The sequence below is a fragment of the Macrosteles quadrilineatus genome, unplaced genomic scaffold (assembly GCF_028750875.1).
Source record: "Macrosteles quadrilineatus isolate MER2022 unplaced genomic scaffold, UCM_ALF_1.0 Scaffold_5__1_contigs__length_97177068, whole genome shotgun sequence".
Classification (NCBI taxonomy): domain Eukaryota; kingdom Metazoa; phylum Arthropoda; class Insecta; order Hemiptera; family Cicadellidae; genus Macrosteles; species Macrosteles quadrilineatus.
Window position 1 is genome coordinate 68,138,283 of NW_026542598.1, and position 14,005 is coordinate 68,152,287.

The 14,005-nt window shown below is 34.3% G+C and overlaps 1 protein-coding gene across 5 annotated transcripts in view; it reads right to left on the reverse strand.

The window, feature by feature from the left end:
• Positions 1 to 14,005, reverse strand: part of LOC128994167 (hepatic leukemia factor-like) — a 184,586-nt gene that overhangs the window by 80,817 nt on the left and 89,764 nt on the right. Inside the window, exons 1-2 of one of the 5 annotated variants that reach the window (XM_054418515.1) lie at positions 5,956 to 6,075; positions 710 to 1,094 (exon numbers count right to left, since the gene is read on the reverse strand). The exons of 1 other annotated variant lie outside the window; for it this stretch is intronic. In XM_054418515.1, the coding sequence (XP_054274490.1) occupies positions 710 to 887 (178 nt within the window). In that variant the 5' untranslated portion in view covers positions 888 to 1,094; positions 5,956 to 6,075. Of the gene's footprint in view, positions 1 to 709; positions 1,126 to 3,992; positions 4,086 to 5,910; positions 5,927 to 5,955; positions 6,076 to 14,005 lie in introns of those variants that run through there. 3 more of the 5 variants (XM_054418518.1, XM_054418519.1, XM_054418517.1) reach the window with 3 other exon arrangements.

Below are 14,005 nucleotides of genomic sequence, written 5' to 3' on the forward strand. Positions count from 1 at the left end.
TTAGGAATATAACGCAGAATAGAATATTTTTATATAACATAGGACCTACGTCACGGCATCAAACGGTTGTGTAAGTCTAGGTTACGGGATTGTATAAAATATCAATTGTATGTTACAAGCTTTCATAACTCACATTTTCTTTGGATCAATGATTAAGCTAGATGAGTTACATATCATAGGTGTTTTGTACAGTATTTGGTTTTCATAGAGTTGCTTATAACACAGCTTGCATATCGACGTAATAAAGGATTACTACTACATAACTACAAAATATGTATTAACCAGCTTCCTTACAATATTTTAGAACAGACGTGTCTAAAGAAACGTGATTGATTTATTGATAGCTTCATGAGCTTTAATACAATCTTCAGGATGATAACTATAACCGTGTAGAATCGACAGAGATTTCAACCAAAAACTATTTCAACCATCAGTCTTCAAGAGATTTTTGAACCATGAGATTTCTTGTCCTTAAAATATTAAAATGATGGATTTCCCTGGATACTTTACATCATAAAGGATGTTTATGCATCACAAGCACTAAAAAAACTATTTTACCGCATTGACTAGTAGTAGGTCTATGGTAACGGGCAATTGGATTTGTTTGAGATTGAATAATGTTAGCAAACTTTATTTTATTGCTTTAGAGGTTTGTTTTTCCGTCAAATAAATAGACATTTTCTAACATTACCAATATCACAAGACTGACCTGCGATGAGGTATCGTTTGGGCGGCGGCGGCGGCGGCTGCGGCGTTTGGCTCGGCGCTTCATACATCTTATGCTGGGTCCAGCCCTGATGCTGGTGCCACTGGTAGGCGACCTGTTGCTGATGCTGGTGCTGGTTGTGTCCCATGCCGAACCGGAACTGACAATTGTCCGTGCCCATAGCCGCCCCGTACCGAGGCCACACAAGACCCGAAATTCTGACGGTTGAAGCTGCGGAGTTTTTGAACTTAACGATAGAACCGCACACAGTCTTGCTCGCGAAATGTTTGTGTTGGCTTGTGGAAGTCACAGATGATGACGATATTGAGAGGATACAGCACTCGGATCATATCCGTGGGTTGTCGTGATCGCGCCGGGCTGTTCGGACCTCAACAGATAGACAGGGGATGTAAGATATCCTACAACATGGGGTGTCTACTAGCTGGGGTATTTCATGGGTAAGGACTGATGTGGGGAGTTCAACCCATGCACTGACACTAGGCTACACCAACCTTATCTTTTACATCCCATGAGGAAAAAATCCTCAAATCCCTTAAATAAGGGAATCAAGTAATCTAACTTGAATAAACATGCACCTAACCCAGGGGTACACCAACATTAACCATTACACCCTACAACTCAAGATCACTACTACTTCCTGGATAACACATTCCAAGAGGCACCCCATCTAAAACAATTATTTCCCATAAACCGAAATCCCTAACACTTTCGGGTGAAAAAGCCTAAGGTACACCATATAAATTAAGGTAACAGCTGATATGTTAGGATACATTCACACAACAATGGAGTGTCCATATTAAGAGTTTTGCAGAGAAGAACGTTTTCGTTTTATGTTATGGCATGATTGACTATGGGGTTAATGAAGCTAATGCTTACTGTAAAATAATATTATTTACATTAATATTGTACAAACTACATCAATATGCAGCAAACATGCAATGATATGACGTAGTAGATATTACGTAAGACTACTGTATCCATTCATTGATCTCACATCCCCATATTGTACTAATACCTGAAGATCATTAGTTGATAGGGAAATTTTAGTTATCACGTGTTATTTTAAGAACCCACTTTGTCTAATAGATTTTTTCCCATCACACTGAATTTATCTACACTCTAAAGTTATTCCTTGTTTTATGACATTGTACTCATCAATATCCTACCTTAAAAAAAATGGGAGGCCAAAAGGGTATACTAATGAAATGTAAAGAATAAAGAACAAAGTGAAATCTATCTCTATTACACCATAAAATGCCTACCTCTAAAAAAAGGTCCTCGGGGTTTTTTTGGTAAGATGATCTGAAAATTAATCGCGATTTTGTGTGGAAAGGGTGGAGATTATTACACTATTCTCACAGCATACAACTACTCTACTCAATGTACGAAACAAACATCCTCCTTAATATTGTTGTCTCCAGAAATGATACTTGTACTAAGGGTCATTCCTGGAGACAAGTAAAACTTGTACAATAATTATTTTACTATATAGGTTATATACTTTTTGGCTTTTTCGTCAATCTACAGTGTAAAATACACTGTCATGTGACTTTTTCCGCAGAATAATTGCTCTACTTTCAAATAAAATAAGGTCTTCCAAATACATGTTATATAGTTAGTTAGTTTCGTGATATTTCAGTCCAGGGAGACGAAACTCCAACGGACTGAGGCTGTTCTAGGACCATGTCCTCTTCAGTGTCAACAATGTTATCAAAAGAAACATTTGACACAATATAAACATTGATAGAAACAGAAAAAGATGAAGATTAAATACAACAAGATTGACACTTTTGGCTTAGCTAGTCAAATTTAATGTAACGAAAAGATCTGGACACTTTACGAATGCAAGAAATGCAAGAAACCTGAGTTAGAATACAATGATGCTCCAAGAATAGTAATACATACATAGTTGATTAATATTAACGACAAAAAGTATGTAACCCAAAGTAAGTAAGTATATAAGTGTATAAGTAGTAAGTATGTAAGTATGTAAGTATGTTCTATGTGTTGTATATACTCCCTTATACTGTCAAACTATTTAAACTCTCCTTGATACAATTAGGTTTAGAATAAAGTTGATAACAATTCCTACCACCACTTGTAAAAAATGTGAATTACATGCAAACATAATGCATACCATTAGGTAGTTCGGATGAATTTCAAGGGGAAATTGTCTATATTGCGTCCAAATGTACACAAAACTAAACCTATCATCGAATCAGAGTATAGGTGTATGCTAATTTCTAAAGCAACTGTTTTAACTAAACCAATATGTGAACTTTCCCAACCAACAGTTGCATCATGTTGGTCAAATATGCTGTGTAGATGATTAATTAGAAATCTAATTAATTAAATATTTTTTATAAAGATTTTATGAAAAGATATAACTAATCGTGACTAATGCAGAATGTAATAAGTTTTGAGAGAATTCAAATGAATTCCTCCATTATAAAAAAACTAATTTTAGTTTATTTTTCATTTAAATTTCACCAAAATTACAACACATAAAATTAATTATGGGTAATTGTGCTGTAGTAGAATTGCAAATTAAATAAGCCTATGCAAAATAAATATTAGATTTTTACTGTATTAGGGTATTAAATATTATCATAGGGATTAAAATATCCGATAAGTTAGATCTATTGATCAGAAAATGTATTTTTGAATTGGTTTAGTTTTTTTTATGTACTAATATTATAAGAAATTACCTTATGTAAGATTATCTGATTAATTATATCGAATTAGTTCCATCGAGAATACGAAAATGTTTAGTGTTAATCCTGGAAACTTTACTCAAATTCAGAGAAGCTTTTTTATCTTTAGTTAATTTGTATTTTTATAATTATTATAAGTTGGATGAGTGAACGTAGATGAATGATCAAACAAATCATGCCACTCTAAATTATCAAATCACAAAAATTCATGCACTATTATTTTTCTGCATTGTCTTTCCAAACTCCAGTTAAACTTTTAAGAAATTGTTTCTTGGATGTATTTGTTTGTAAACGATTGCAATAATAACTAATTAAAGTTGTCTACAAATACATGTATTAAATTCGCCAAACGTGTGTATTTTATGAAGTTCATTTCGCAATGAAACATTGTAAATAATTACTTTTCAAAATGATTGCAATTTTTATTTTTATAATAATAATGTTTTTGACTAACACATTGAACTACAATATGATGATATATATATTTTCGATCCAAGAAACAGTTTCTTAAATCTCTAGTACTAATCTAGTACTACTACTAATACTAATACCACTGCAAGAATGACTATTATGGAGGAAAGTCTTTGAGGAGAACCAATTTAGACAGGCTATATAAATTGCGTATCAACAATTCACAACACTTCCTAAAAAAAACGAACATCTAGAGACCATTCTGCCACGGAGGTTAAAATTATCCAAACAATATAAATCGCTAGTGTGATAAACCTTTCTTTTAGAGACAATCAGAAAAATACGAGTTGCCCTTAAACGTTGATTTAGCTTGAGTTTAAACAGACTTCAACCCAAAAAGTGTAAACACTGTTTAAAAACAGTGATGATGAAAACAACTATCACAATGAAAATCCCCACTGGGATTTGAGCCCCTTATTTTTACCCCCCCCCCCCCGACATGACCCCACCACCCAAAGTAGCTTCTTAAACCTAAAGGCACATGGCCTCAAACGTGACCCCATTCAATCGTAGCTAAACAGTAAAATAAAGAATTTCTCTGAAGCTCAAAATACTTATTTAAGAGCTATTTAAATAAGGTAAATATTTAAGTTTGTTGTTTATTTTAAACTTAAGGGTATTACACAACACGATCAATTAATAAAACAAATTAATTATCACTCTATATCTTATTTTTTATTTGATAAATGTGAATAATTGATATTATTCATTAGCTATAATGACAGGTAATGTATAGGGCTAAGTTGAAATTGTGCGCTTGTCATATTAGTTACAAACAAAAATTTAAAATGTGTGTCAAGAGGAAGTAGATTAAAATATTGTTTCAACAGCTCATTGATATGGATATATACACGTGTTTTTATTGTTTGAGTTTAAACTGCAACAATGATATGTGAGCGTCGGTGATTCATGTTATTTTCAGTTTTCAAGGTTGGCAGCACGATTCACGTTTGACAACACGTGTCTTGGTCAGCTGATTACGCGAGAAAAACTATTCTCGTTTTTATTTCTTGGGAAAATACCAGTCTACTGGCTCACTGGCTGATCATTATTCAGATCGTCTAGCAATTAATTAGTCCTAACTAATTATGATATTTATTCGATTTGTCATAGGTTGATTGATTGATTGGACTGAAGTGATTATGCAGGTTAGTCTATGACAATTTCATCTTCTTCTTCATTCTATTAATTATTGCACTATAGAAAGTTAAAACCAATAACATTTTCTTTCCAAGCTATCTTTATGAACTTAAGAAAACGATTAATTAGAAAACGATTAATTATTCTTAGTTTTCATAAAACGACTACGATACTTTTAGCCGGATGGAAAGAGGATTATTCATAATACTGTACTAACTAAAATCGATAACAAATAACCTAGTTTGATATGTAGCATTATTTTAGATAACCTGCTTCAAAATATGAGCACGTTTTATTAGTAGAAGTGTTGGGCTGTGGTTAATAAATTATTTAGCCTACGTAATTGATTTATTTTATATATTGTAGAGTGTTTATTGTATTTTACCTACAAATCTCAACGTGAGCTATTGAACGTAAGTATGTATACATATAAACATAGCTATTAAAATGGACGATTTAATAAATTTTAGCAGTTAGAATTGTGTTTATTTTGCTGTTTTGTTACTATCGAAATGTCCAATAACACATGGAAATCCCATTAATTAGTTAACACTATCATATCGCTGGACGGATCCCTTACAAAATATTTTTGGCTGTACTCCCCCCCCCCCCTTTAAATTATTTACGACCAGTTGAATGCTCTGTAACAATAATTCCCTTCCCCTGATTCACATTATTTGGAAGCACACTTACAAATTACCCTCCAAAATAACCTAGGCTTAATCTAAACCAGTTACACATTCAATTTTATCCTTATCCCTCTACCCTTTCCTATGAAATAACCTACGTCTATCCAAACAAGCATCCCCAAAAAGGTAATAAATGACAAGCTTAACCTAGTAAAATCATTCCAATTACCCGAATTTCCCTCCCCAAAATATTGAGTCATTCACCCAAACTTACAAATGACGCGATGCGAGGGACGCGTAAGCGGTCCGCGGCTGTCGGTAGTCACTGATAAGCGATAACAGTAGCAGAATGGTCCTAGCGGCGGACGGCTGACGGCTAGCGGCGACGATGACGAGCGGCGCGGCACTGGCTGACGAGGCGACCAGCCACGTGATCACGTTGCCATACAACGTGACGACCTGGGACGCGACTTTCAGATTAACTTTGACACGACCCTCCTCCCCCCACCCCTTGTAGCATCCCTTCAAGCCAAGGAGAATAGGGCTATTCGCAAAGGTTTAAAAAAGGGAAACAGGTGTAATTTTAGTTTTTATATTGTAATTTTATTTCCTGAGCTTCTGTGCACTTCATTTACAATAAAGTAGCTTAAGGCACTTGACACTGTGACAAAGCTCGATTTTGAATTAAATATAAAAGTTGTACGAAAATGTTTGGTTGTAGACTAATTTTCTACGTTTTTGCTCTTTCGGTTGATAGGGGTTTCAATCGATAAATTGTAAAGTTATATTGTGCAATCAGGAATGTAAGGGCTACCTTTCTAAATAGTCTGAAGTTTGTTGGTAAAATTTTAGCGAATTTCCCTATTACATAATTAGTCATTGATTATTTTAGGGATATAGTCAGGAATGGATAAATAAACGACCTACAAAAATGTTAAACGGCCTTAAAAGCACATAACCTAATATATATGCTTAATTGCAATGGGATTACTTCAGCAATGGCTAAAATAATAAGTTTTTTTCTACCCAGGACCTATTATAAAGGGCTCATTCTGTAGCCCTCCCTACTTGTTTGTTCCATAAAGGCAAGGAATTGATTCAAAGGATTTTATATACTAGCCATATATAATAAGTTGTTTTGTTTAGACATTGCCACACGTAGATCCCGAGATATTTAATTCCGTGGAATAACAACTGTAAGCAAGATAGGAAGAATTTGGATGACTCTGATGCACTTAATAATAAAAATAATTAAATTTCACAAAGTCAGTGCAGTACTAATAAACTATGGAGCATTTTAATCTTAAATAATGTTTTCTGCTTCAACCAGAGTGACTCGCGCTTCCAATCGATCCAATAATTAGGCCTTGGCCCAAAGTTAAATTATAAATTATATATACGTTGTCTTATCTAGGAGAAAATCACATATTCCCATTTTGAAGATTGTACACTCCTGAGAACATTCTAGCAGCCTGACCCGTGACTCTAGGGAGGTCGTACAGGGCATTGGTTTAGTTTGTGGCCATCACCAGGTTGACCGTCCTACAGCTGCTTGGTCGTGGACCTCTAATCCTGACGTCCAAGGGGAATGGTATGGCCTCTCCATCACCTGGCCACGTGATTCCGAAACTCTTCAACTTTCAACCTCAAAGAGTCATTGTTGGTTTATACTTTCCTACCCTCAACCTGTTTCAGTTTTGTTTGACGTTGTATTTTCAAATGTTGACAAATATGTTTGTTTAAGGAGACCAGTGAACAAATTGAGCATTTTTTAGGGTTTGATTCCAAGGCAATGTACTTTTACTTCTCAAAGATTATAATTTGTTTGATACAGTTATTAAGTGTAAAAGTACTAATTTACAATAAATTCACTTTTTTGCAACTAGATGAAGAGGGAAAAAATTCACATTTAAAATCCATTTTCATAAATTAATTCGTCTCTTGTGCATTGTGTGCATTTGTCTTTTGACTGTACTTTAACATTCAACTAAAGGATCATGCAATGGCCAAAGCTGTTCGATTACAATCACATCATATTAATTATTTAAGATTTGAGGTGTAGGTGTAGAGGTTATCAAATAATAAATAATTTTACCGGTCGATCCCGGCATTTTATAGCTAATAAAACTCTTATATGTCTTCGTTTTGATAAAAATATGTATTAGAAAACTCTAAAGCAATATATTTTCTGTTGGAGCGTAAAAAGTCTAGCGAGTGAATTCTGTACTAGGGGTTTGGGTTCAAATCCCTCAGATCAACAATTACATTTACCTATGTGGCAATGTAAAAAAATTATGAAACATATACCTCTTGGGAAGGAAAAAATAATTAACATGTATTGGAAAACTCCTGAAGGCAAAGCGATATGAAAATTAATTAACTTACCATAATTCAGTAGGTAAAAATATATCTACAAATGTAGCAAAATTAATAGTTTGTAAACAATCTCATACTGAATTCCGAAGAATGATTTTGTTTTTTGAATCGCTATCCACACTGTATTGCAAATTTGCATAATTTCGTGTATGCACAATAAAAAAAACAAAAAAAACTATCAAATATGATAAGTCACAAAACACTGATTATTCCCCACAACAATAAAAATAAAGAAAGCCACAAGAAGTAGGAATGGTATATCAAAATTCAAATAGTTACTTAGATGACACATTTCCATAATCTCATGGTAGTTTCAAAAAATTTTCAGCATTATCTTTCTTTATTGTTTCAATGTGAATTGATATTTTCTTTCGTGTTACACTATGAGTATTCCTCATGAACTTTGTACAGTCGAATCCAATTTATTAATGAGTACCTATACTTAGTGCATGGTTTTTATGTGATAGATTTATGATTTAAAACATAATTGTGCAAGTATTTTATACGCTCAAAGGCTTTCTTTTATATAATTACGATTATGTTGAACAGGGACAAAATTGTCGCGTAAATTGGAAGTTGGAAATATTTACCTTAGAAAAATGTCTCACAAATATTGTTTTTTGTTAATAACAGGTTCCTTATGTTTTCTAATGATAGACTCACAATTCACATTAAGATACTGAGTAAGGTGGTCAGATAAACCATTTTGTACAACATAAGGCATACATATATTAGGGCTGAAATTAGTAATAATATTATCAAGACATGTACTGGAGAGAGTTGAAACCCGAGTGGGGACCTTTATTGTTGCGAAAAGTAACATTATTCTGCAAATAAAGTCGCCTTTTGCTATTTTAGTCTCCGACTAAGATCAGATTTTTCTTTAACCAAAATCACAATTCTGCTTCAACATTCCCGGGCGGACTAATTGCGCCAACTGACCTGAGTCAGGTAGTCGGGTATTCCTGAATTGCGCCAACTACTGCAGGGAGCCACCCGATGCTTTCCTTTAACTACACCAAGTGACGGCCCTCTTTGACTGTATAATCGAGTAGGTTAGGTTAGGTTGGGTTAGGTTAGGTTAGGTTAGGATGACATAGGTTAGGTTATAAACAAGGGCATTACTTCTGCCGGCAACCCACCCCTACCTGGCATGGGCTTGGCGCAACTAAGGAACTATTTGCCGCAATTAATGCACGACCGATGTTTCTATCCAAAATCATTGTTCTGCTTTAAACCCCATTCAGTGACACGGGGGCCCAGTTTCAAACAAACTGACAATCTAAATGGCATAATTTCTCAAAAGTGATTGGAACATTCTAACAGTCACAAGTAACGGGTTGGAGTTCGTTGGGTTTTCGCCCTTGTTTACCAAGTTGAATGAAATGTGCATGAGAAAACTGTGTACTGGGAACTGGTCAGGGCGACGCTAGCGCTGCGACGTGCGGTGGCGAGTTCATATATTATTGATAACAGTGGACGGTCAGAAACTCGCGGCCGGCCACGTGACTGCTACCGATAGTTACCGAATACACTGGGTCGACGAAGAAGTCGGTAATACAATGTATCGACGATTCGGTTGTGTTGTTTGTAATGGTAGAGAATATTTCTTCCGATCCAGGCCTAAAATTTGCAATTTCACATATTGTGAAAAAGTAAAACGTTGATGTAATTAGCTCGAATAGTGGGTACTTTCATATTATACCAACCACAGCGATAAATCAACTTCCAAATAAGATTTTAATTAGTTTAAATAACAAAATGTTCCTAACCTATCCTAAGGGTTTTATTTTACCTATTTCGGCGTGGTTTATGTGTGGTTGGTATAATACGAAATTAGGCTTACCAAATAGTGTTTCAGTTTATATAAAAATAAAAATAAAACAACACAAAGACACAAATACAGTAAAATATGAATTGCTAGTTTTCAGCCGAAATTGAAAGCATTCGATAAACGAGTGATTCATTGTTTTTAAATATTCAATTAACTTTACAGGAGAAAAAAGTTGTAAATATAACTTGTTTTACGAAATCCCTTTCTTATTTAGCAGATTTTTCATGTTGTAATTATTTGGTAACATTAGTCTTTGTACAGGGTAATTACAAATTACATTAGGCTAAGATATTAATATTGATCAAAATGAGATAGAGTAATTACGGTCAATCTGTTTAATTTCATTCATTTTTTGTATTCATTCCCACAAGCTGGGTTGTTACAATTATCAATTTAATACTATTTATAAAAAAATATAAGGTTCTTGGGCAAATTTTGTAGTTATTGGTCAATTTTGCACTCATCAATATCATTATCATTCTTAAAGTCAACTACAGTAGGATAACTAAAATAAACTTCATTGTAAGACATTCTATAAGACGCGCATTCAAACATATTCACATTGAACAAACGCAGATATTTGTTGTCCCTTCAAAATTCCTAGTTGATTATGATACCTATTAAGATAAACCCACTTTAGACTATTTATATAATCATTGTTTACTTTTAACGCAAACTTAAGTGTGCTTATATTTCTTCTCAAAGCTTGTTTTACTCCAAGAAGAACACAAACACACGCTCAGCGACTTAGCGTGATTGGAAACTTCTCAGGAAACTGGTTTGCAACTCAACCTGCGTCAAAGTAACGCCTGTCTTCATTTACAAGCTGTTTACTCTCGCAACAATCCAATGTTAAGATAGTGATTTATCTATTACATAATAATTGTCAGAGAATCTACTTGGATGTGTCTAATTACCAGAATACCTCCACGGAAAAGAATACTTCAGATCTACAGATTGCTACGTGATGGAACGTCTATCATTCTTTAATTCGACAACAATTAAATATAAGACTTAAGAAAAATCAACTCTCCCAGGGCTATTCACTCTTTAATATGCTAAGCTTCGTAGAAACATTGACTTTAGATACTGAAAGTAGACTTTTCTTTCCACTCTAAAGCCTGTTTTGATGAGTTACTTGTTTCAATTTTGAGAATCTGATGTTAACTAAATTCTATCAATCATCGATATTAGCTAATAAAAGTTCGAAGTCAGTTAGTAAAAACACCAGAGTTTGGAACGTTCCATTGCATAAAACATAAAAATCCAATGGGAATCAACACGAGCAGATAAATACTAGCCAACCCGTGAGAAATATTCGCTCTGTATCCTTCTCAAATTCCACCTATTTGGTACACAACATACAGTCAATACTGAGTAGTTAGTGCGTCGTGGATATATGTATGGGTCCTCACTTAAACAGTCTATACTGAGTACTGTAGTTAGTGCGTCGTGGATAAAGGGATGGGTCCTTACTTAAACAGTCTATACTGAGTACTGTAGTTAGTGCGTCGTGGATAAAGGGATGGGTCCTTACTTAAACAGTCTATACTGAGTACTGTAGTTAGTGCGTCGTGGATAAAGGGATGGGTCCTTACTTAAACAGTCTATACTGAGTACTGTAGTTAGTGCGCCTGAGTACTATAGTTAGTGCGTCGTGGATATAGGTATAGGTCCTTATGAAAGCAGTAACGGTAAACTTAACTTGTGCTCAATACTTTGACGACCTTTAAAGTTATTCATTGTTGGCAATAGGCTTTGGTTTATGTTGAGTGTATTCTGCGTATCAAGCAGGCTGGCGATGAGGAAAATGTAACTCAATTATACAGAGTGAGGAAATGATCAATGTTTCCTGAATCTTTCATTTTTCCTCTGGCTATCAATCTATGAATTTCAACAATGATCAGTTATAGGTCCGATAACTTTTATTTGTATAAAAGATTAAATTATTCACAGTTTGCCTTTTTTGATTGGCCGTATGTTATGTTTTTTCACTTTTTTGTTGATTATTTACTGGTTTTGCCATTGTTAATGTTTAAAAAACATTAGAGGTTTTCAATTAGTGTGTTTCCCGAGATGTACGGCTTGTGGAGATTAGTTTTCCTAGAATCAGTTTGTCATTTTCCGGGTTTCATTCTCCGAAGACGATGTCAGATTCCAGATCCTGAATCAGTTTAAAACTTGTGTCACATATCAGTGGTGATATTTAATTCAAAATTAGTTAGATGGTAAAAGCTTGCCACAACCAACAATGAACTTCAAAGAATTCTTTCAATCAAACAATTTAGAATCGTGAGGACAAAAAATATATTGTTAGTGGCTTTATAAATACATTAATATAAGTTACTCACAAAATATAGGACACAGATTACATCCAAGGAAAACCTTGGTATTATTTTAGGTAATTCTTAAGTGGTCATATATAAAAATTTTGACATCATATTTGTATACAGTAATGGTTTACAATACATGTGACAGCACTTAAAAACCTGACTGCGGTGTTAAACCAACTTCCAAAATGGCTTAATGCATACTTATTTTGCAATAGTGTATATAGTTAGTGTTTTTAATCTCTAGTAGGTAGTAGCAAAAATACATACTAAGTAAATTTCCAGTTGATTAACTTGAGTGTATTCACATGATTTAGAATGAAAAATAAATTAACGCGTATATTTATTCTCTGTATACACTAACTTGGCGTCTGAACCCTAGTCTATGTACCTGCGGACGGACCGGGGCCGAAACCTTTCTCGCCCCCGTTACCATAATTAGTCACCTAGTAGCCCCTCCACTGCAATTATGAACTTTTTTGTGCGGGACGGAATTTTATTTTTTTTTCTGCACAAGCAAAAAGTTCGTGAAATTTTAAGAAAAATGATACTAAACTTGACCATACCAACCCCCATGTCTTCCGGGAAATTAGTGATTCACGTCCTAAGACCTCTGACGATTCTGACGTGGGGGTATCGTCATTAGATTAATCGCGTATTGAAATGCTATTGATGAAATATGTATAATCTGCCGAAAAACTACGGTAGGCCCGTCGTAGGCCAACGCTTTATACAAAAATTTAATTAGCTTAAAAACATTTACTCAACACATACACATAATTCTGTAATTTTTTATCGACAATTGCCCTATCCTTAGAAACATGATGATTGTATGATTATTTTAAGTTTCATTTGGCCCGTACAAAATGACGCAATTTTGACTTTTCATGCCAAATGCTACTTTCGCTCGCATTTACGATTAGTTTTTTTTTACCTTTTAACACATAATTATTACGTATACTTAATGAAACGTACGGTTTAAAAGTGTTTCACGTTTACAATAGACTTAAATGTGATTGGTTAGATCTTTTTCACGTTTACAATATACTTAAATGTGATTGGTTAGATCTACTCAAAGAAACATAATATGAATTAGGTTGGGACAAACTACATCGCCTCAACACGTTTTACATGTTTTTACTTCTTAAACTTTATTCCCGTAACAATATTAGGAAATTTAAATATATAAATCACTATTCCTTTTTTGTGTTTGCAGATTCGCGGTGCACGTCTGATTTAATTAAAAATAATTCATACATAACTATATTACAGTTTTATTTCTATCCCTGATAAAGTTTCTATTCCTCAGTAGCTACTGTACTTATGCCTGTAGGTTCTACAAACGTAATAAGAATATGGTCAAGTTTGGTATCATTTTACTTATTTATTCATGGACTTTTTGCTCGTACAGATAAAAATGTAAATTTCCGCCCCGCACAAAAAAGTTAATAAGTGCATTAGGGGTGTGACTTGGTGACTAATTATGGAAACAGCTGCTCAAGAAGTGAGCGAGCAAGGGACGGTCCCGGCCCGGTCGCAGGTAGTCAAGGGTCCAGACGCCAAGTTAGTGTATACAGAGAATAAATTGTGTTTACGATTGACGTGATAAGAAATTCGGATTGCTGCTACGGAAAACAAACCATGTTGATTTTTATAGTATTATTTGTTAGGCATAACACAACAATAAATAGCAGCTAAATAATCTTTCATCGGTATTACACGGAAGGCTGCAACTGAATATTTTTAGCACTTGCAATATCTCGGTAACTAATGCAAAAGGAAAT